Below are 23,634 nucleotides of genomic sequence, written 5' to 3'. Positions count from 1 at the left end.
ATTAGAAACACTAAAATTCTACCGAAGCCACAAGGTTAAGGTGGACCTGCTTTGATTAGCAAAAACGTTCAAGTGCTCCACCGTTAAAAATAAACAGAAACCAAAAAAAGCTACAATAAAACACAATTTTAAGACAGACGTATCAAGTTGACTCGAAAGGTCTCATCAATAGAAAACCTATTTGGTAGTCAGTGTGCATCAGACTGTTGCTTGAAGTTTAGTGAGCCAATGCCGTATCGGTACAAAAGCAAGGCGCAAACAGCTGAAAAACGCTGTCGCACACAGGGGTCAAGTTAAGGGAAGAAGCGTTTAATTGAACTTCCTACTTTAAAAAGACATTATTATTCATAGCGTACGCCTCCCCCTTTGAAATGCCTTTAACTTCATTCAAACGTTGCACCAGCTCACAGCCCGAGAGTGGCTGTCACGTCAATAGAATCGAGCAAGTCCCAAAGTGAGAAGAAGAGTCGGAGAGAGAATAAAGCAATGCCCTGAACCTGAGACTAAAAAGAGTTCCAAAGAGACAGAGGGAAATAAGATCATAGCATGAGATGAAAGTAAAAAAAAAAATAAAAAATGCCAGTTGCCTTCTAAAGATTTCTGCAAGAGGGAACGAGGTGACGGCTGGTAAATAATTCAGGGAGTGGCTGATTCTCGAGCCAGATCTGAGGAGGAATGCTTCAGACCAATCATTTGGGCCATGTGTACCTCTTCAAGGACCACACACACACCCTCACTTTCCACTCGTCTGACAGAGCTTGTAATCAGCTCCTGTTTCTGAAAAAGGACTTGGACAAATTACAGTGAGATTGGATGACTGGGGGAAAAACACAAGACTGGAACGAGCAAAGGGAGGAAAAGAACAGTTGGTACAACCTCTACCATTACGGGAGGATGGCAAGCAACATTTGTCGCGAAGCCGTCCGACATACGAATCAATATAGAGAAAGGTGTAAACAGCGACAAGGAGTCTGAAGCAGTGGTCTCTACCCTGTCCTGCAGTGTCGACTTCCAACCACACCTGCTCCAGCTAATGAACTTCCTAAACAGGCTGGATCAGATGCACTAGTGTTAGGTAGGGGGAGGGACAGCATGTTAAACACAGGTTGGAACTAAACTCTTCAGGTAAGCAGCTCTCCAGGACCAGAGTTGGAGACCACTGGTCTGAAGGAGGCCCACCTGCATCAGAACTTTGTATTTTCCTCACTTTAATGAGCATAATTCAGTGTATTGGGGCATAATTATCGGCAAATTATAAGCCTCTGGTGTTTCAGATCATGGAAAAGACTAAATAGGGCAGTGCTAGGAGGGGCTGCAATATTGCAGTACCCCTAGAATCATGCAACAGCTGGGATATTCTCACAAACATGACTAATACTGTTCATATGTGCAATAACAATTGTGTGTGCAATAGCTCAGAGGGACACTAACTTAATTTAAATAATTGTAACTGCTTTATACCTGATGTTTCACATTACTATCACAATCACCACCACCTTACTATATTCTTAAGTACTTAAATCTGGTGTACATACTGTAAATTCTCTATATTGTCTTAAATTATTAGTAAAGTGTTTATTTTTACATGGCTGCAACTGTAATAACTGCAGTTTCCCCCGGGATCAATAAAGGAATCTGAATCTGAATCTAATATTGGGACCCAGAAAACAAATGGCTGAAACAATGATGAATCATAAAAAAACTTGAATGATTTTAGTAATATTTTCCCATTATAATGACTGAATTCTTACTATCCCAACATGCTTTAAAATAAATCCCAAATTTTCTTTTAATAAAATGTGAACTGCTGTCAAATTATTTTAAGCTTATGGTTAAAATGCATACTTTTTTCAAACATATAGCATTTAGCAGTTTTATCTCATTATCGCAACACACCAACAGCTTTAGGGGGGTTTTTACCACATAATATTCTGCTGTTTTGGTTCACATATTTTTAGTGTACAAGGAAAACTATAGCTTCACCAGTTAAAAGTAATAAATAATAATAAAAAAAACATCATAAAAAATAAACAACATATTGGTAATAAACAGACATGTGGGTGCATTGCAGTGATGAAAACTGGGGTAAAGAAAAATGCCAAAAAACTTTTATATAGAAAAATGTATACTTCAGCTTGTTGCTGGACCTTATACAGCTGCCACTCATCTGATAAATTACATAAGAATTTTTTTCGTCTGATGATTGTGACACTCAAATATCTATGGATGTTTTGATGTGGTGAGAATGACCCAGCCATGCCTGAAATTTCACATTTCACAGCTGACCTCAGAAATGCATGCTGTGTTAAGGGTGGGTGATACAGCATAAAGAGATCATGATACTTTCACGATAAACAATATGTATGACGATATTCAGTTTTGCGAACAAGAAAAGGTTTAAAAAAGGCTACGGTGAAACTGAGTACAATGATCATTTATTAAACATTGTCAATAATAAACTAAAACATCATTAAATAAAATAAGATGGTGTCATAATGGACTCGCATCCAATCAGCTACTGTGCAGTTTATGCAGTTTTACTATACTCTGAATGATGTTGTTTATAGGCTCTATACACTTGGTTTAAATCTGTCTTTTTATGATACATGCATAAAAGCACACTGCGAGATGATTTAACATGATAGCCATGCTGCTCACTGAAACGCTGCTCAGAGGCCTCTCAATTAAATCAACTGATTACTCTCTTTTAACTGAAAACACTATGCCGTTTGTTGTATGAATGGAAACATGATTTTGACTAGAGGAAAAGGGGATAAAACACAAAACACAAAATGCAGAATCAGTTCTAAAATAAAAACCAGGTGATGAATGAGTTTTTCCAAAAGCACCATTCAGCCTCTCTCCTACTCTCTTCTGAGGTACTGCACTGGTCGAAGTTCCCCTTTGTCACTAATCAGTCTCAAGTCTTTTTTGCAATGGTCCCTAACCTGCTCCTGGAGTCCTCCTGCCCTATATACAGTCACTGCAACAAAACCTCATATCCCTGAAATGAAGAGGAAGAACACTGTTAACTTTAATACACGTTATTATTACAAGATTTTAGTCTTTCAAGTATTTTTGGACCATTTCTATTGGTTCGTTTACCATGGAATGTTCATTCTATGTAAAGGCAGCTGGCAAGTGGTGTTAAGAGTTATGAGGTTTTGACATGACTGTAATATTTTAGTGTTTCTCTAACAAACTTGACCCAAACAGCAAATTTAACTTGAAGAAGCTGAGCACTACGCTACTGCTTACATTTCATGTACTATTTAAATGTAATTGCATAACTACATAATTACATCGTATGTTATGCAAATAATTAAAGTCACTTTACACTCTGTATCATGCTTGAGCCCGCATTTGTTTTGACGTTAGGATAGCTGATCTTTCCACTAAACAAGACTATACACGACGACTTTACATCAAATTCAAATCACAATCCAATATCTCCTCTTCTACTTGAAGTGAGGCGTACCTCTAGGCTCACCATTAGGAACCATTGTGTTTTTGGCTGCAGTGAATAAGGGACAACCGCCACCCAAAGCCTGAGGTATTCATGAAGAGATCTTCAAAAGGCAACTGTGGAAAAAAAAAATATATACATATATATTCACACCTACACCCTTTTTTCACCCAGACAATTCTTACTGTACATTTGAAGACATGAAGACAACTTGGCTTCACTGAGAGCTTTGAAACTGCTGGTGTGAGGTATGGCCAGGTTATAATGAGGTGTTCGCATGTTGACAGGAGGGATGGATGGAAGGGATGAATCAGGACAAACAAATGCAGAAAGGTTAAGAAAAGAACAACCACTTTGCAAAGACAAAAGTAAAAGATAAAAACTGAGAAAGAGAGAGACCAGGGTACCATGTGAGGACAAGAGAAGACAGTTAAAGAAATTAGTCCCACTGAATCTCAGCTAAGGGGACATAATTTGCTCTCAATAGGGAAAAGCACTTACCCACAGCAGATTGAATTACCAGTGCGAATTGGGGACACATTAACAGAAGCTTGGGGAAGATGTATGTAGAAGGTCATAATAATTAAATACATTTCCGGGCACTGATTTCTTTCTTTTTTTTATGGAAAAGCAATTAACAGCCAGCAGACATGGGCCACATTTCGTTTATTAGTCTTTTAATACGATAACTGCTTCTTTTAATTTTTCCTCGATTACTGTAATATGAAAGGGAACTTCCTGGATGGCTAACCAAGAAAGAAAAAGAAAAAACAAAATAATGAGAAATTACAAATGCTGGTGCAGCTGGTGTTGTTTTTTTTTGTTTGTTTTTCATTTTGTCCCGATATCTGTTATTATTACATGCATCTTTCTGACATACAGTGTCAATTAACTCAAGTAGCAGAAGATATGGAACCAGCCGGGTACAACCGTGTGGATGAGGAATGGCGTAAAGAGGAGAAAAAGATGGAGATTTCCCAAAATGCACCGGGGAAAAAGTCGATCCATCCCTTGATCCTTCCATCAATTCTTCTATCCATACTTTTTGTCTGTCTCAGTCTGTGCTTATGATGTGTTGTGACTGTGTGGCTCAGTATGAGCTGACCGCTTCATTGTCCTGGTAGAGATCCTGAGGGCCCTCTGAGTGTTTGTGTGTTTGTGTGTGTGTGTGTGTGTGTGTGTGTGTGCTTCAATCGCGTTTTCGGCTCATTAAAAAAAAAAAAAAAAAAAAAATCCAATGGTGATCAGAATATGATCTATACTCCTCTACCCGTGCCCCCTCCCCCAATACTCCATAATATCCATCTATTCTGGATACAGTCCCTTCTTCCTACCCCAAACCCACCCCATCATACCCCACCATAATCATAAAAAAGGTAAAAACAAGGTCTACTGCGGAATGGCTTTACTCCTCACAGTCAGTAGGGGGCGCCAGAGCCCCTGGGAACTACTGAGGTGCGGTTGGCGTTCTTGCGGCTGGTCCGTCGAGTCTGGGTGGTCTTGGTGGCCGGGGGACTCCGAGCGTCGGACAGGACCCTCCCCTTGGGGCCCCTGTTCCTCCCCCTTGGCCCTGCTCGGCCCCTCCCGGCCACTAGGGGTCACTTCTTACGTGAGTGGAGAGTGTCCTGAAACTTGGTGCTGGTGTAGCGAACATGGAATCCCTTCTTGTTGATGGTGTCGTCTGAACGGAACTTGATGACGATGGAGTCACCGGCCGAGTAGATCTCCTCAGGAGGCTGTGAGCACACAAAGAGACAGCACAAGAGAAAGATCCAGAGATTTTGGATTAGCTCTGAACTGAAGTATGTCAATACAAACGTGTTGATTAACAGTCTAGAGGGTGTATTTCGCTAACAGGACCATGTCTGGCAATAAGCAGCACAGGCAGTTGCTTAGGGCCTGCTTGTCCATTCACCTCCTGCTGGGCAGAAAGCTGCTCCTGCAGGCCCCCTTCACCCTACTGATGAGACAGGTGACTGCACTGACTCTAACCAGAACTACTCAAGCATAGATACTGCTTATCTACCTCAAACGATAAAAGGGTACAAGTGAAATGACCCTAAATCTAGTCGATACCAAAATAGTGAGATAATTGTACTTAAAACAAGTGAGCTTTGTCTACAAATAAGGTAAATAATCTTAAATTAGACCTAACAATATCAACAGGAGAAATATCAGATGACTATTTAAGAAAGTTTACTTGACAAGATACCATTGTTCACAGCGAAGCTTCTGACCGTAGTCATAGGTTTTCATGAAGTTAACTTTGATATACTTCTAACATTGGTCATCAGTCGGTTATCATTGGTTAACTTACATCGGTCATTGATTACTCTGTCTTCTGTCATTTATACATTGCTTAACCTGAAAATTTACAGTTAATCTAAATACTTCTGTCCAATGAGAGGCTAATTTTTGTCCTGTTCACATTCGCTATTGTACATTAATGCATCGCTGCTGTCGGAAACAAAACCTTGTCTCTCCATTTTTGTCGTTTTTCAGTTTGTGCCATCATCTGAAAATGCCTGATGCCCTTCACTTTGCGTGGAAATTTCACAATGAATGGACAAAAAGAAACGGCCCAAAATGACTTGGACAGAATTCTGGTTCCATTGACTTACACTAAAAGTAAAGAAGGTTTTATGCTTCTCCTGTAAAGTTACTATTTTGGAGACATGAGGTTTTGTTCAGATAGCAGCGGGATACTAATTCTGTGTGATTGTTTTGCTATCCACTGTCCACTGTCGACCACAGAGGGAGGAGTTCCTCTCAAAGTTTGTTCTGAGGGAGTTCTTCCTTGGCTGTTGCCCTTGGCTTGATCATTTGGACCTTGGAGCCAGCTTTTTCTAAAGCTGCTTTCTGACAATGCCCACTGTAAAATGCTCTATACAAATAAATTTGAATTAAACAGATTAAGCTGTGCAGTTTCTTCTCTTCCTTTTTTTTTTTTGAAAAAGCGCATTTTCATACATTTTTTCCAATCCCAACTTCATGAACTATGATGTATTAACCCTTTTTCTTAATTGCCCATGGAATACTACAAGGGACATGTTACTAGGGCCTCCAGATGTAGAGAAATGTCCTTGTTATTTTAGACATCTCAGCAAACTGGACAGCTCAAGCCCAAAGTGAGGACTGTCTAACGGAAACACTCCTAGCAGTCCTGACTTTTAAGCTATCTACCTACATGACAAAGCCTATGTGAAATATCCCCCAGATTAAGGCAGATGTCGATTTGAGACAAGTGCTTTTAGTTCAGCAGCTGAAACCAAATTCAACAACCAAATGAAACTTTTAATGAGATCAAAACACACCAGACATGAAAGCTTTTACCAAAAAAAAAAAAAAACACTAAGAAGATTAATAGTCCTTGATCTCTAATGAATCTCTGCTCTTCCCACTCCATCTTCGCACTCCTCATTAGCCAGACAACTCCTTCTGTGTGAAGGAGATTTTCCTAATGGCTGAACAGCCCCCACAGTCCAACACATACTTTGGTCACCCTTCAGCCCCTGACAGATCCTGTCGAACAAAAACCCAGTCATCAGCTGAGTGGAAGCCTTTATTATTGAGCCCGGATAAATGGAATCAAGCTGTTCGGCAACCTATTGAGCTCGCTCTCTCATTTCCCCTCTCCCCCTGAGCCCTTATTGCTCCTAGCCTAGCGTAGCGCCACCTCAACGCTTATTAACTCTACTCGACGGCTCCAGAGACAGGAAGCAGAAAGCCTCCGATTGCCTTGCCATTCTTTATCCAGCTCTATGGGCCGGGGGACACAGCACAATAAGGCCAGGCAGCCCGCAGGAACCGGACAAGCTTAACTGAGGCTTTACAGAGAGAGTATAAGCAAGAGATTTTGGGTTCAACTGATGTTCTTCTTGCCTGAAGGCAATTAACTTGCATCGCAAGAGCACCTTAATGTAACAGGCTCAACTTTTGATGTAGCCTTTGACAGGCAACAACTTTTCAGAACAAGTGATAATGTTAGCTGGTATTTCAAATGCGAATAAGATGTTGATGGTGTTGTTTAAAAAAATAAAGCAAAACAAAAACCTGGAAATTTTACAAAAGATTGAAAAAAATTCATAACTTAAAGGGGCGTTTGGACTAAAACTAGCATTTAATATGTAATTTCTTGTGTCATGTAATATTCTGTAGTGTAATATTATATGCCTCAGTCTCAGTTTGAAACGATTCTCAAATTTGTCTACTGTTCTCTCACTACAATACCCAGCATGCATTGTGCAAATACAACCACAGGGAATCCACTCCATGCAATAAGTAAATCCACTGAAAGCAATAACTGCAGAATAAATGCAGACATGAAACTGGCTTCTACATTAGGCCTGATTCACACATACTGCTTTTCATTACGGCATCCATGTTAAGTGGTCAGCGCTTTCAAACAGGCTGCGCATGTGAAGCGGCAAAGTCCCAGCCTGAAGCAGCACAGTATTCAGAGAACAGACGTGGCGCTGATTTCTTCCAAAATACACTAAAATAAATTTTTAAAAAGTGTTATGCCATCATAATGCTGGTTAAACATTCTGGGCTCCAGTTGGTCTACCACGCTTGAAACTTCTGCGTAACCACAAGTCAGAATGCTGTCGAGGACAAACATATCGTGTACTTTAAAAAATTTTGCTTTTATTGAACAGAGTGACTGGTGTGACTATTTATCAGTCTGAAAAATGAACGTCTGTATAACATTCTGGACGTATGAAAGTGTGTTCTAGTTGTAGCTCTCGCGCTGCTGTGTTGCTCATGCCATGTCGGAGCAGTAAGTGTGAATAAAGCCTTAGCTAGCTTGCACAAAAATAACTCCCTCCCTACCCTCCGCCCTTTAAAAAGAGGGTTTTCCTATCCTTAAAACCAAAACTCACTCTTAACACTCCTGATGCACCGATATCCAACACAGGAGGCTAAGAGGCACATTTAATGGCACCAATAATATAGAGGTTTTTTTTTTTTAAACATTCTTACTTCTCATTTGAAAGTACAGCAAATCTAAAACATCTAGGTGCTAAAGCTAAAACATCTGCCTGACTATCCCAATATAAACCCATTTCAGAGCCTTTACCCCTGATCCACAGTAGCGGCCCAGTCTCGGGGACTTGGTGTCAGCTCCGTCGAACAGCTCCATGTAGTCGTAGCCACAGTCTGCTTCCTCCTCGATCTCGAACGTCTGGAAGATGAGCTCCACACCGTAGCCTTTCTCAGCTGAGATCACCCACTGACAGTCCGATGCCCCAGGGTAGTTGTTGTCTCCGAACTGAGCGTGCGAGTAGAGGTCTTTGGTCTTCACCTCTGCTTTCAGCCTTCCTCCACATTCTGGAGACATAGAGAGGGAAAACAATCAGCATGTTTATAATAGAGATGTTTAGAATAACCCAACAAGACAATTATGTTTGCAGCAGCTCACTTAAGGCTCAAGTGCGCGAATGGATAATTGTTAAGATAAAGGTAAAGGTTCAACAATGCTTAATAAACAATGCTTAGTCACTGGAACTGATACACAGATTTATATAGCTTCTAAATGTTCACTAAAAACAAACTGTGGCTGTGGATATTTTTCTGAGATGGACTGCTTGTAACTTAGCAGTGATGTCAGCAACACCGCTGTGCTTGATTTCTGAATACTAGCACCAAACACCAGTGGTGTAGCCAGAATTTCATTTTAGGGAGTTGAACACTACCGATTAGCTTCAATGAAGCTACCATAGACAGTTTTGCACAGGTCATATTTCATTTTTCTTTCCAGTATGTTATACATTCAGCATAGAAACAGTAAAACATGATTTGACCAAAGGGGCCCAGACTTATGCATATGACTAAGTTCCCACAGGCAGGAGAAACGATGCGAGCAATGCTGCGTGTCAAGCCATGTACATGTTGCTGCAGGGAATCTGTGATGACCGAACGAGAGACCTGGCAGTCACTTTACTTTTTATATGGTGGGAGGCGACACAAGGATACAAGACCTTAGCACCTTTGGGTCCATCCTATTTTCTAAGAATACAAGAGAAGTTGTGTTCTGGAACATTTTAAAGGCCATCAGCGCTTTGAAATCTGAGATGGCCTGGCTTCAAAACGAGGATGCCTAGGCCCCCCAGGCCACCCTGTAGCAATGTCCCTGTCACACCTGCTACCGTATTGGTGTCACTACTGGTCTGAGATTGATCCACGACCCAAATAATATCTGGTCAGCAGCGGTCCTGTGGTCAGAAACCAACCAATGACAAGTAGGGTAGAGGGTGGCAGACAGAATGTGCTTGACAACAGATGGGCTACAACACAGTGGACAGTTTTCGATTCATGCCTTTAGCATTTAGCTTAGGATAATCCTTAAGATGTTTTAGGCAAGCAGCTTCAAACCTATATAGTGGACCCATACATTTGTCAAGGATGTAGAATTGGCATTTCTTTCATAAGTGGACACAGAACTTATCACTAGCTAAAATTGCTATTATCTTACCCGCAGTATGAGAGGCCTCAAATCCTTTCTTCTGCACCGAGTTGTCAGAGAAGAAGCGAATGAACATCTTGTTGCCACTGGACGTGACCGGAGGAGGCTTCTTGGACCCGCAGTAGCGTCCCAGGCTGGGAGCTTTCCCGTCCCGTCCGTCATAGATCTCAATGTGGTCGTAGGCACACTCTAAATGAGGCTCCATATCGATTTCATTGAAAGCCTGCAAGCGACAGTTTTGGTAGATACACATAGTGAAATCATTCATCACCTGTGTTATATTGCTTGCATATTGCATATGTTAGAACTGATACTCTGCTGAACCTACAGTCCTAAAGAGGCAACAGATACTAGCAGCCCTGATATGCACATTTTAATGCTTTTTTGGTCCGACTCACCCTGCTTAACTCAGGGAAGGATTTGTTAATCAGCTCATTAGTTGGATAAGGTGTGGTACAGCAGGTGAGAACACTAAAATATGCAGAGAAGAGGTGCTGTAGGAGTAGACTGTGGCTGGGAAGCGATGGCTTACCCAATCAGGAAGAACATATAAAGCATTTTGACGGCATTTAGAGCTACACAATGCAAAAAGGGACAAAATGTCTTGTGCTGTACTGTGAATGAGCAATCATAAATGTAAGGCTTCTGTTTGTGTTTTGATCAAAGATATTTTTATACCCTCTGGTCAGGTTCATTGCTTGGTAATGATCTTGTACACTGTCAGTTGTTTGTAGTCAGATAATTACATAAAATCTTCTATATGTTCCTGTTATATCCATTTACGTGCCACTGTGAATGATTTACTGTGAATGAACCTTGGCCCTAATCTTAACACCAAACTTAACCCCGACTCAAAACCTAATCCTAACTCTCAACCTGGCCCTAATCCTAACCCTAACCTTAACTCAAAACCTAATCCTCATGTTTTTGTCATATTACTGAGAGTCCGTTGAGTGTTTGTTTCATCTAAAAGGACCACTCAAAATAAAGTGTCACCAAGGTATCAATTATCGATTATCATATGAGAAATGAATCATGCAGTTGTTTCATGTTTGTTAATTACTGATGATATTTTAAAAAGCATATTGTGCTGTGATTTATCACGTTAATGATAAATAAATATCATCATATTGACCCCTAGACAAAAATAAGCCCATTTTTTAGCAACATCAAGAATATACTGGCCAGGCATTTCATACTAAGAAACTTCTATTCTTCCCACATAGTGAAACCCTTATGGCACTACAGTGAAACACAAAAGACTAGCAGGGGCAAGCTGGAACGTACAATTTTGATGCGATGTCCCGGTGTGGTGGAGAGGGCCCAGGTGCAGGCCTTCTTACTGGGGTATTTATCAGGCCAGTTGGGGCTGGTAATGGTCCCACTCACACTGTTCACCGTGTGATCACAGCCGGCTGTGGAGCACATAAGCAATGTCAACAAAGCACCAAAAACCCAGTCCTTCCTTCGTTTTTTCTATTTATTTTCCTTTTTTGTTTTCTGTTCCCTCCATCTCTCTGCTGTGTGCTGAAAACCAGTGTTGTTTTTGGCACCCTGAGCCTACCACTTGCCTACCCGCCCAGTCTCTGTTCTCTCTATTCTCTCTCTCTTTCTGCCTCCCTCCCTCTTCTGCCCCTGCACAATAGGGATGGATTCTCTATAAATATCCTCCTGGCAATTAGTGTCAGCGAGCTGAAATCGATGGGGAGGGTTTTAAAAAACCCTCAGCGCACCGCTCTTATCTTCCTAGAGAGCAACAGTGTACATAGTGCTTCTTTATCGAACAAATACATGCTACAGGTTTATCTAAAGCAGGAGAGACAAAGACAAGTCAATTTCTCAAAACTAAGAGGAAAAATCTCCTTAAATAGTCTGTTTGGCAGAGGAAGGGTAAGGGAAGATCCCTGTACAATGCTAGAGCATGTGTGTGTGTGTGTGTTCGTGTGTGTGTGTACCTTCTTTGCAGTCATGTTTATTCTCATGTAATACAAAGCCGCTCCTGCACTGGCAGCTGTAGCTGCCGAAAGTGTTCACGCATTCATGTTGGCAGCCGCCGTTCTCCTTCGAGCACTCATCCTTATCTGTGAGGAGACAGGCGAGAACCTCAGTGACCACACACAAACATGCAAATATATATATATTTCTTAGGCAGGAAAGAAACAGTGTAACATTACAATATCTTAGGGCTATCAAATGACTAAATTAATCGTGATTAATCAGTTTGTCTGGTTAAACTCAACACATTTGCATTTTGTTATAGCTGAGCGACAAAATGTGAACAAAATAAGCTTCAATGGAATGTATAACATTCAATACTTCAATAACAATGAACGTTTCATTGTGTGATCACAGAGTACACATGAACTTGAACATGATCACAAGATTTCCAGTGTTAACAGTTTCTGATTTTCATCACTGATGTCCAGAGAGAGCAACAGTGGCTGCACGCACCAACCAGTGACTGTATATATCAAATATATCACGTTCAGTCAGTTGTGTCAATACTTCTGTGATTGTAGCCTCTCACTATCTCCTGAAGGCATCCTCCAGTGTTAAGATTACTGATATTGTAATGCCGGCCTCAGCGCTTTGCTTTGCTAACTCATGACTCTGTCTTACACTCTCAGAAAAAGGTATGAAGCTGTCACTGGGGCAGCACCCCTCTTGTCACTAAGATGTTACCCTCATGGGTACATCTCTGTACCTTCAGTCCACACACCCCATCTCATCTCCAGGCTTTTTAGTGTTCCGTTTTAAAATATTAGGTTATGAAAAGGCAGAAAATACATAATTTTCCACTGGTACAACCTTATGTAAAGTATAAAATTGGACTTCACTGTTGTACCTTTGAGGGTACATATACATTGTACCCTGATGAATGAAAAATGAACCTACATAGCACTTTTATTTCTAAAAGTGTACGCTGATAAACAAATTCACCATAACGGGAACTGAAAATAACTTTAATATTTGTTAAAAATGTTTTAAAAAAAAGCTATTAATAGGTTATTAATAGAAGAACACAGGTTTGGTTCCTGAGTGCATGCAACTTTTTCCCATATTGTTTTGTAAATTTTGTTTCCTGTCAAACTGATCAAAACCAGTAAAAACAGTGACATAAAAAGCCAATCAAAATGGAACTAAATGAAAAAGTTGTGGTCAGTTTATCATACAGTTGATATCAGAGAGTCCATGTACCTAAAACACCTAAGGCTGAGACTATCAGCTAACAAGCCCATCAATTGAATCATGTTGGTGAGCAGGATCATCCCTGTACATGGCCTGGGTTCACAACCAGGTCTTGGAACCAAGGGTCTAACCCATTCTTAACAAATTAACCACTGTACCTGAAAAGAACTGGGCCTTGAAGCCCTTCTTGGAGACAGTGTTGTCTGATTTGAACTCGATGCGCATGTTATTGTATTGAGAGGTAATGGCTTCTGGTTTCTCTGCACCACAGTACTTCCCATGTAGCCTGGAGTCTGCAGAGAGTCCACTCCTGATCTCCACAAAGTCATATTTACATACCTACGCAGGGGACAGAACAGGAAGGGTCAGACAGTTTTATATGAATGCGTTGCCTAAAAAGTTAAAACTGGATTTACTTGCTCATTTGAGTACCCTTGTGCCACAAGCAGTGAGTGAGAACATTTACTCAAAGGGAGAGTTAAAGAACTAGTCCAGCACAAAATCAAATTTACAGCTTTTCCAATAACACTATATGTAGTAGATTAGCCAAGACACATTTGGTGCCTGAAGCCTAAATCATCATGTGTGCATCAAATCAAAAGTATGGCTAAAAACAGTAGCACTCTTTTTTTTTTTACTATTTTCATTTGTGGCAAGGGCAAAACTTTAACCAGACTACTACTTTAACTTAATTTTCCCAAACTTCTTTCCAGTGTGCTCCCACAGTGAAAGACTTCTGGTTGTGACTAAGTAATGTTTGAGACCGTGCCCTTTGTATTTCTGCCCTAATGAGGCAGAGGTTCCTCCTTTCCTCATTAATAAAATGTTCCATCCAGTTTTCACAGTGCACAAGTCCCCAACCCATCACCAAATTTCAAGCATTTCATCCACAGCAATCTGTGAAGCTGCCTGTCTAGTACCCAGTGCCTTACACCCAACTTTAATGTAAATGAACCGGACAAACCCACCCCACGTCGAGGCAAAAATCTAGTGCTCACATCGTTGCCCTCGGTCTCAAAGACATCGAAGAGCAGTGTGATGCGGTACTGCGTAGGGGCCACCAGCTGCCAGATGCAGTTCTTGTTGGGTGGATACTCCCGGGGCCAGCCGGGGCTGGTGATCGAGCCGTTCAGCTTGGTGATGAAGCCACCGCAGGCAGCTGGAAGGACAATGAGACACAATGACAGTGAGAGATGAGGCGAACACTTGGTCCCAAGCTTATTATTTATGACTACATACACCTCAATGCAAACTTGCTGACATAGCCTTAAGTTACAGAAATGTGTAATAAATGTTTGGACCCATCACTGGCTTCCATTTAAGGGTTAAGAACAATAGTATCTGCCTGACACTGTCTGTCTGTCTGTCTGTCTGTCTGTCTGTCTGTCTGTAAAAACCTACTGTACTTTTAATTTACAATATTTAATGTTGCATTCAGTTTGCACTGATGTGTAACATCATCAAGAAGCACTGCCGATGTTTTTGCCTGTTTATGGAACTAATGGACATTGTATTCCCTGGGCCACAGAAAAAGACCATCCAGACTGTTACCAGTGTAAAGTTCAATGTCTGTCATGATATGGCAGTGTATAAATAGGTAACTTGTACATCTATGAAGGCACCATTACTGCTGAAGGATAGAAACACATTTTGATGCGCCAAATACCACTAGATAAAGTCTGTTTCAGGAACATCCAAGCTTATCACACCCTGACAGCGCCAAACCATGTTCTGGATGTGTTATGACAGCTTAGCTGTCTCCCATTGAAAACATGTGTCGTTTTATGATGCATAAAATATGATAACAAAGGCCCTGTATGGCTGCACAGCTAAAGATTGGCATAACAGAAGAATGGGGAAAAAATTTCACTTTCAAAATTGGATTGATTGGCGTCTTCAGTCCCCAATTATTAAACTAAACTACAGGGTCTTCAGTGCAAACTGCCTGAGATATTCTTGCGTTATAGAAGTGTGCAATAAATCTTTTATTTAAGGAGTTAACATGTTCCTTTGACAAACATTCTGAAATGTGCTACAGTCAAAGAATTTTGAATGAGCGTTAATTTGCTACAAATTATGGTAATAATAATGAAGTTCACAAGGTAACACAAATAAATAAATAGTGTAAAATATGTGTACTGTTTTCTATTTAATACAGGACAAACAGAATTTTCTAATCAATGCTGTTTTTATTAGCATTTTACATCCTGTCACCACTTTCTGGGAATTGAGGTTTCTATATATCTGCTGCAGATGCATTCAAATGCATCCTTATCATGGCAGTACACTCAGCAGCGCGGAAGGAATATAGAAATCTATATATCTGACTTGCTAAACATGCCTAAGTGGCTAAGATGACGATGGGAGATAATCCCCTGAAGGCGCCCGTGCTAGAAAACCAGGGAGAGAAAGAGGGATGAAAATGAGAAAGACAAATGTTTTACATTACAGTACAGCTTGTAATATACAGTGCCCGACTCGCTCCAAACTTGCAATCTCCAAAGCCGCAGCACAGAATGCGTGTGAAAGATGAATAGCAGCTGTACCCAATGAACGACAACGACAGTACTCTGCTGTGACAGTCAAAAGACGCCGACAATAAAACTTTCATAAAAGACTGTTGGATATGAAAGCCTGCCAATTATCCTTTAAGAATGTCCTGGCATAAAACTCTGGCCTTCGCATTAAAACATTTCACAATTAGGACAGTCCCATTTTAATTAAAAACTATTTAAAACAATCCCCCTCCAGACATTTGAACCGCCTGAACACAGGCATTTATTTGCAGTCTGATCCAAATCAATTAACGGCAAACGTCCCCGTCGGCCATCCATGTGGACTACGCAAAGGCAGGGGAGACGAGGAGTTTCCATGGTTACCACCATGCCACTTACAAAATGCCATCAGAGGGGCTATACCTTGAAGTTGTGGCCGTGTCTGCTTTTAGCTTTCAGCCTGCAGCAACCCCGTTTGACTGTGACCCAACAGCTTCCTTCTGTTTTACTGCACATGCTTTCTAAGGAAAAGGGGTAGAGGCAGCAAGCAGGAACCCCTGGGATACGGCCGTGTCAAGAGTTTAGCAGTGATATGACAGGCTTGGGGGAACATGCTAAGCCGAGTGAATCATCCCTTCGCATAATTGTAGATGATTCCTTTATCGCACTCTTCTTGCCAGGCTAAGTTGAAGCCCCAAGTGAGTCAACGGCGACCTGCTGCCAGCATGGCTGAGGAGACACCAAGTCCGTTTGGGCCCAGCAGAACAGGTGACAGCTAAATGTTAAGCCAGCTATCTAAAACGCAAAAGAAAACGTTCACAGCAGAGAAAGCCAGACTAAAGAACAGTAGGAGAACATACCGTCATCAACACTTTACTTGAACCCTGCTACATAACACTGACATACCAATGGCATAAACATGTCATGAGTTGTCTTAACATACTTTGTTAAGTGATAAACTAGCATCATGTTGCCATGACTGCTTAATCCACTTGCAAATGTTTGCCAAGTGCACTACTGTGAGCTGTCAAGACATCAAATTTTATGACATCTGTCATGACAATTACTGGTAATAGTAAAATGGCTCTTATAAAACAGATAGTTCCCAAAATCTGATTAGCGGAGACGCATTTGAAGTCGTCATAAAATACATGATATATGCACACGTATGACCACCTCACAGCAACTTAACTGTAAGTCAGAAAAATTATTGTGCTGTTAATAGAATAATCTTTGATGCTGCTTGCAAAGAGCACAGAGTGCACTGATAAAGTGAGAACCTGTTTTTTTGTTTAAATTGAGGGGCTCACGATGTTTTTTCTTAACAAAACCTAGGATGATCAGCTACCAAACAGGCTTAACAAACTCCTTCACTGAATTAAAGTATGAAGAAAAGGTTTTTGCATTAAACAGTGCCATGTTATCATATGTTTATTGCTATACGATAAAAAGTGACCGCAGTTTACGGTGATGGGTGACCAAATGTTCTAGAGAATTGGACAAAAGTACATCACACAGCTAAAACAGTAGCAAAAGCAACCTTGAAGCTTGACTGTTCCACAGATTTTACTTTACTTTACTGTACAAAAGAGTTCATAAGGCTACAAAACACCTATATAAGCTTCATAAAAGACTGATTTTGTCCATTTTATGTCAAGTTTACATGGAAACTAGATCAGGAGACAATTTTTTTTTGACATCAGATTGTATAATGATACTTTTTAGGCTAGAATTACACAGTACATTGTAACACTTGACTTTGTAGCTCAGTGTAGATCAGCATAGTGACACAATGCTGACTGTGACTTATGCCGTGTTCAAATTTTGGCAGTAGGCGGTTGAAGGCAAACTGGATATTCCAATGATTTCATTGGAGTCGTGATGGAGAACTCAGGCTGTGTCAGCAGAACCTTTTCTGCGATCACAGCGATAGGCAGAACCCTCTGTCAAGAGTTCAACTTTCCTAACTTTTGCAGTTGATCAAAGCGGTAAAATGAACCGGATGTTGATTTTTTTTTTTGTGGATGGCAAACACTGAATTCCATTTAAACTCCTGCTTTTTTCCACCTGAAATAAACAATCTAAACGGCTAAAGCTCTTCTCTGATAAATATCCATTTTCACCAGTAAACCTGTCACTATGTCAGTGTTTGCTGACAAGACGTGGAACAAGGCTTTTTTCAACGCGAACATGTGAAAGCAGCATAAAAACACGTTACTGCAGAAAATGGTCACTTTTGTTCACTGTGTCATACACTGAGCCACAGTCACCCCTGAAAATGTCATGACCCAGCCTGATATCAGGAAAAAAATACTGACAATGGTGACAAATGACACCAATTGAAATAAACGTTTATCATGTTTACGTAGATCTTTCACTTGCTATGAACAGCTTATGTAGGTATTATGAAACATTATGAACTCTACCTACAGTAAAGTGTTAACAAAAAGTTTAACAACATGGTTTCAGGCAACTCTGTGATGATTTAGGCATGCGTTTTTCATAGCGCTTACTCATAGGGCTATGACAATAGCACTGTGGGTGCCACTGCTACTGTGGACAATGGTTAAGTAACTCTGACAAATCTGACCTCACTGAAACAGATCATCATAACAAATTAGCAATGAGCTTCCACCACATTTAAAAGGTCAAAGCTTTATGGTGGGCTGTTAGTTTGGTAAAGCCAGGCATAACAAAAGCAGAGGATGCAGCAGCAGTGACCTGGCTGGCCACTAGGGGCAGTGTGTGGTCACAATTGGAGGGAAGAAAGTGGAAAAGGAGAATTTGCATCATGTGCTTTCTGGGGATTAGATGGAAGCCTGAACAAAATGAATTTACAGCAAGTATTAACTGGATTGTTACACTGTTACAAGTTTCTTTAAGTTTATAGTTGGAGCTAAAATTAATAACAATCAAGCATAATAATAGTCCATTAAGAATGCACTGATTTTTTGGGCAAACTCTATTTTCAAACCTAGAAACAAAAAGCAGTACATTTTTTTAATGTCTATTTTCCACTAAAGTGTAAATGCTTTATTCAGCCTGTGTATTTGGTGTATTTTTGTAAAGAATTCTGAGTTTTATCAAAAAAATCAAATAAAAATTGAATTTTAATAATGCACTGAATCGTTTCTTTGAAAAAAATAATAGAATCAAATTTTTCTGAGGTCATGGATTTCACTAGGTCACTTTCAAAGAAAGATTAAGGCTTTAGAGGTCCTGGAATTTCATGACACTTGGAGAACTACAGCTTTAAAATCCCTACAGATGAAAGAAATCAAACAACAGACCACTCAACATTCCATCTCTGTCATCTCTCTGGGTTACAGAAACAAAAACAAGGACTTCTCTTTGACATCTACCTTTTGACTGTGGATATATGGGACTAGTCCGCCATATTGAGGCTAATCGTGGTGTACTCACCCTCACAGCTTCGTTTGTCTGCGGCCAGCTCATAGCCTGGGTCACAGGCACACTTGTAACTGCCTAGTGTGTTGACACAGCGTTGCTCACAGCGACCATTGTCAGGCCTGGAACACTCGTCCATCTCTGCAACAGCATACATTGAGAAGAAAATTGCAGCAGATTCATCAAACTAGCCGATTTAGGGGGCATGCCAAGAAATATGTTGTGTTCACAAAGAAAAGTCATGCAATTTTCATTCTTTTTATGATGAATCAGCCCCTTTTCATGTGGAAAGACAACCGCAACAGTCATACTGGATGTCAAGCCTGTAAGAACATGCATTAAGAAGCAAAAGGAGACAAACAAATCACAGAATACTGATCAAAACAACAAGGAAAAGTCATGTGACTTTCGCTATTATCACAGTGAATGTGTCCATTTCATGCAGCACTCCTAAAACTTAAAGAGTAAACGAACATGTCAAAAACATGACCACCCCAGTCATAACACATGCGCTGTTATGTCTGCCATTCTGATGTGGTCTGAATGCTCACCTTTGAAGAAGTTAGCAGCAAAGCCAGCCTTGTTGACAGAGCCATCGGACACGAACTTCATCCACAGCTGGTTTGAGCTAGTCTTGATGTCGTCAGGCTTGTCGTAGCCACAGAAGCGGCCCAGCAAGGGGCTAGACTCTGAATTCCCGTCCCGAACTTCCAGATAGTCATAAGCACAGCTGTCGTGCCTCTCAATCTACAGAAAGGGGGTAAAACAGAAAGGTCCATGTTATAAAAGGCAATATAATCAACTTATTTAAAGTGTATCCTGCCTTCCGCCCGAAGACTGCTGGTATAGGCTCCAGCACCCCCCCGCCGTGAGCCTGACGGAGAAGCGGCTTAGAAAATGGATGGATGCATGGATGGATTCAAGATATTTCCTTGCTAAATGAATACTGTTCCCTTTTTTCTGTAAACTGTAAATGCAGTGCTAAAAGCGACAGAATCTCAGCAGCCTGTGCTCCTAAGTGAGGATCATGCAAGGCCCTGTCTTTATTTGCACCAGCTGGTTGGAAGCAGGACTCGAACTAAACCGAACCCAGAGACAGTGTGCTGGAACAGAGTGCTGGAATCAGAGGAATGAAGAAAGGAGTAGAGAAGGAAGAATAGGCAAAGCTAAGCTTAACTTTATTTATGTCTAGGCTGTGCAGTTTCCAATCCAGCAACCTGATATCTCAGGCTCTAGTTAATTAGCTGAGTCTAATTTTGTATCCAGTGTGTATTGATATTCGCTAGTGTCACAGTGAATGTGAAACAAAGAGTAAATCTAAATAATAAAAATACAACATTACAGTCTAAACAGAAAATATGTACAGTGCCGGGTGATATGCCAACTACACTTATATACCAGTACTGACCAAATATCAACTGATATACAGTATTTAATTGTGCCTTGATGAATTAAATAAACCCCTGCGTCCTGAATATCTTTGTTAAAGAAACTAACCTTATTAGGTTTGATCTCTTCTGTTGTTTATTTTACACCAAATAACACCAAAGGAAACGTACACAGTATTGTAAAACTTAAACAGATCAAAATCAACTTTCCATTTCTCTCATTATGTATTTTTAATTCTTCCTTCAAACAACCTGAAGACATAAATTGCAGCTAACTAATTATTTGCTGTCTATCAATACTGACAAATTTACTTAAGCCCCACTACATAATAGTAAACATATCATGGCAGGTGTCATAAGCTGTTATAAGCCGTCATGTCAGATTTTGTTCAGTAATATAACAGCAACATGCTACTATTAATTTCACTCATTAACGCATAATTGTATATATGAATTGATATTTGAAATATTATTTATTTTTTTTAAATCAGGAACTAATTGATATATTAGGAATTAGTTGTGTTATAAAGCATTAATAAATGAGTTATAAAGCATCAATAACATTGATAAAGCATTTATAACAGTATTTACCTCAAAGGACTGGAACATCAGGCCTACATGGTATCCCTGAGCAACAGTAATCTTCCATACACAGACTTTATTGGGTCTGTAGTCATCTGGGTAGTTTGGAGACTGGATCTGCCCATTATCCTTCTTCACTTCACCACCGCAGATAGCTGACAGGTAACACAGATCATATCTGATTACCCAACATCATCATCATCATCATCATCATCATCATCACTGAACTCTTCTGCCGTCTTCAGATACAATATTAAACACTATTAAACTTATTAAGAGTGATTATTAAGAGTCATTTTAACATTAATGAATGTTAAATAAACTGGACCTGATGATGTACACGTTCATGAGTAAATATCAGTGTACACTCAAAAGATGACCCTAATGACACTATACGCACATATCAAAACTGGTCCTGGTGCTTTGGTCATATTGTATGTTTTTTTATTTTCTAAGTGACAATAAGTAAACATGTCCTCTATAGAGAATACACTTCTGCACATATTAATACACAATTACTATTTACTTGCTAAATTTCATATTTCAATATAAAAAAGTTGCCTCTGCAAAGTTATGGCACATTTTATATTTGACGTTTTATTTTTTCCACTGTTCAACTCAAATAAATAGAAATCGTGCACTAAAATTTGCAGAATCATGTCGTGTTTATGCGGGTTCTTTGTAGAGCATGTGTCACACTCTAGTCCTCGTGGGCCAAAACATTGCAGCCTTCATGAAGCTTTAGATGAGGGTAAATGCTAATATCCAAAGCACTTTGGCCCAGAAGGCCCCCAGTTTGACATGCCAGCCGTTGAGGATGTGTTAAAGTATTTTCACTTAGAAAACCAACAAGAGGTGTAATTAGCCCAGGGGTGCTGAAAGATTTGCATACAACTGTGTCTTTACTGCCACATATGTTCATTAAGAACTGCTCTTTTCAAGCAGGGCCAGATCTAGATCAGTGGGGCAAAAGAATACATGACTAATGACATCTTTAATGTGAACTTTCAATAACGCTAAATTAGTCTGTCCTACACTGTGACTGCTAGTAAACAGCCAATCAGAAAAATGACACTTGTCTAAATGGGACTGAGATCTCAGAAGTTTGAAAGAAAACAGTTGTACGCTGGGTACAGCTTGAGTTACTAAGGCTAATTTTCTAAATTTAAATGTCTCATTAGATACAGTCGTATGCATGCAAATTTGATTGGTGAAATGATGCTGTGTTGATTTTACTCAAAAGAGAACACTCCTATGCACAGCTATTTCATTGCCAAATTTGATATATATACGGGTATAAATAAAACATAACTGTGGGTAAAAAATGAAACATAACTGTGGTACGCAAACAGATTGTCACATTTAATATATTCTTTTATTGTTTTCATTATGTTAAATTAATAAAAAATATGTTAAAAATAAATATAAAAAATAAAATGTTATAAAATAATAAAATATAAATATAGTATATATATATATATATATATATATATATATATATATATATATATATATATATAAATTATATACTGTGTTCTAAAAGTATTACTGGTGAATTTAACAGAGAAAAAAAAAGCTAAGGCACATTTTACATTTTATGCTTATTTTTTCCCCAAATAAATTAGACTCAGCATGAAACGTGCGTTATCTGTAGGAGACATGTTAACTTAGAAGATGAACAAAGCACTGGCCCGGGGCATTAAAACTTCTGCGTATGACTGTCTATCCCTCTTTCAGTTGTGAAACGGTGTATATTTCATGTAAGGTCAAGAGCTTTTGGGTACTGTACCTTCATAGACAGCAGAGAAGCCTTTGCCCACCCAGTTGCTGCTACTGCGGAACTCAATCCACAAACGGCTGTCTGTTGATATGATTGGCTCAGGAAGCTTATCTCCACAGAATCGACCTGAAAAAGCAGATGGCAGCAGATATTTCATGCTCACATTAATCACTTTGGAATAATCTAGCGTGAACATTTGTGGCCCTCGGGCCTCATTCTTTGTGAAATATGCTCACCTAAGGAAGCATTTATTCATTTTTTATTAAATCTTTTCAGGTAATTATTTAAATAAAAGCCAATTAAGGAAGAACAAAACTTGATGTGCTACAAGGACTTCAAACAAATGAGCTCAGCTATAGCATTAGCTAGAAAACAGACACTAAGATAGTCCAGTTAGTCATGGTTGCATTAATGGATAGTTGATTGTGCAAAATGTTAACATTATTGACGTAAGCTCATGAAATTGGTGTAAATACTTTAAATACTGCTTCTTTAAAATGCCCGGCAAGTATCCATGGTTGACCACCACAAACATTCAAAATGAGATGTCAGATAAATCTACTAGATTAGAGGCTTTTAAAGACAATAATTGATGATAAAAAGCCTTTTGCCTGGCAGATGAGGACGAGGTTAAGGGCAGTGCCCATTAGACCACTGATACAGAGCGAACATTTGTCATCCAGAGGATATCTGATAAGGATATGATGAGATTGATCTGAGCCAGACCTTTCAGTGGAGCTTTCCTCCAATATCCATCCCTGATCTCCACATGGTCGTACCAGCAGAGATGGCTCCGATAGAGGTCCATAGAGGTAAAGTTCAGAATGATCTAAATTGAAATCAAACACAAATTCAGGCAA

General features: G+C 39.8%; 1 protein-coding gene across 1 annotated transcript in view; it reads right to left on the bottom strand.

Annotated features, from left to right (window-relative positions):
* Nucleotides 1-2,418: 2,418 nt before the first annotated feature.
* bmp1a (bone morphogenetic protein 1a) overlaps nucleotides 2,419-23,634 on the bottom strand; it is an 84,430-nt gene continuing 63,214 nt past the window's right edge. The window contains exons 9-20 of the mRNA XM_017696338.2: nucleotides 23,501-23,603; nucleotides 22,784-22,900; nucleotides 21,004-21,149; nucleotides 19,576-19,771; nucleotides 19,040-19,165; nucleotides 14,120-14,280; nucleotides 13,280-13,460; nucleotides 11,888-12,013; nucleotides 11,220-11,347; nucleotides 9,942-10,155; nucleotides 8,547-8,797; nucleotides 2,419-5,202 (exon numbers count right to left, since the gene is read on the bottom strand). Coding sequence (XP_017551827.1) covers nucleotides 5,065-5,202; nucleotides 8,547-8,797; nucleotides 9,942-10,155; nucleotides 11,220-11,347; nucleotides 11,888-12,013; nucleotides 13,280-13,460; nucleotides 14,120-14,280; nucleotides 19,040-19,165; nucleotides 19,576-19,771; nucleotides 21,004-21,149; nucleotides 22,784-22,900; nucleotides 23,501-23,603 — 1,887 coding nt within the window. The 3' untranslated portion in view covers nucleotides 2,419-5,064. The remainder of the gene's footprint in view (nucleotides 5,203-8,546; nucleotides 8,798-9,941; nucleotides 10,156-11,219; nucleotides 11,348-11,887; nucleotides 12,014-13,279; nucleotides 13,461-14,119; nucleotides 14,281-19,039; nucleotides 19,166-19,575; nucleotides 19,772-21,003; nucleotides 21,150-22,783; nucleotides 22,901-23,500; nucleotides 23,604-23,634) is intronic.

The sequence above is a fragment of the Pygocentrus nattereri genome, chromosome 29, assembly GCF_015220715.1.
Source record: "Pygocentrus nattereri isolate fPygNat1 chromosome 29, fPygNat1.pri, whole genome shotgun sequence".
Classification (NCBI taxonomy): Eukaryota; Metazoa; Chordata; class Actinopteri; order Characiformes; family Serrasalmidae; genus Pygocentrus; species Pygocentrus nattereri.
The sequence above is the reverse complement of the archived record's forward strand: the minus strand, read 5'-3'. Positions and strand labels throughout refer to the sequence as shown.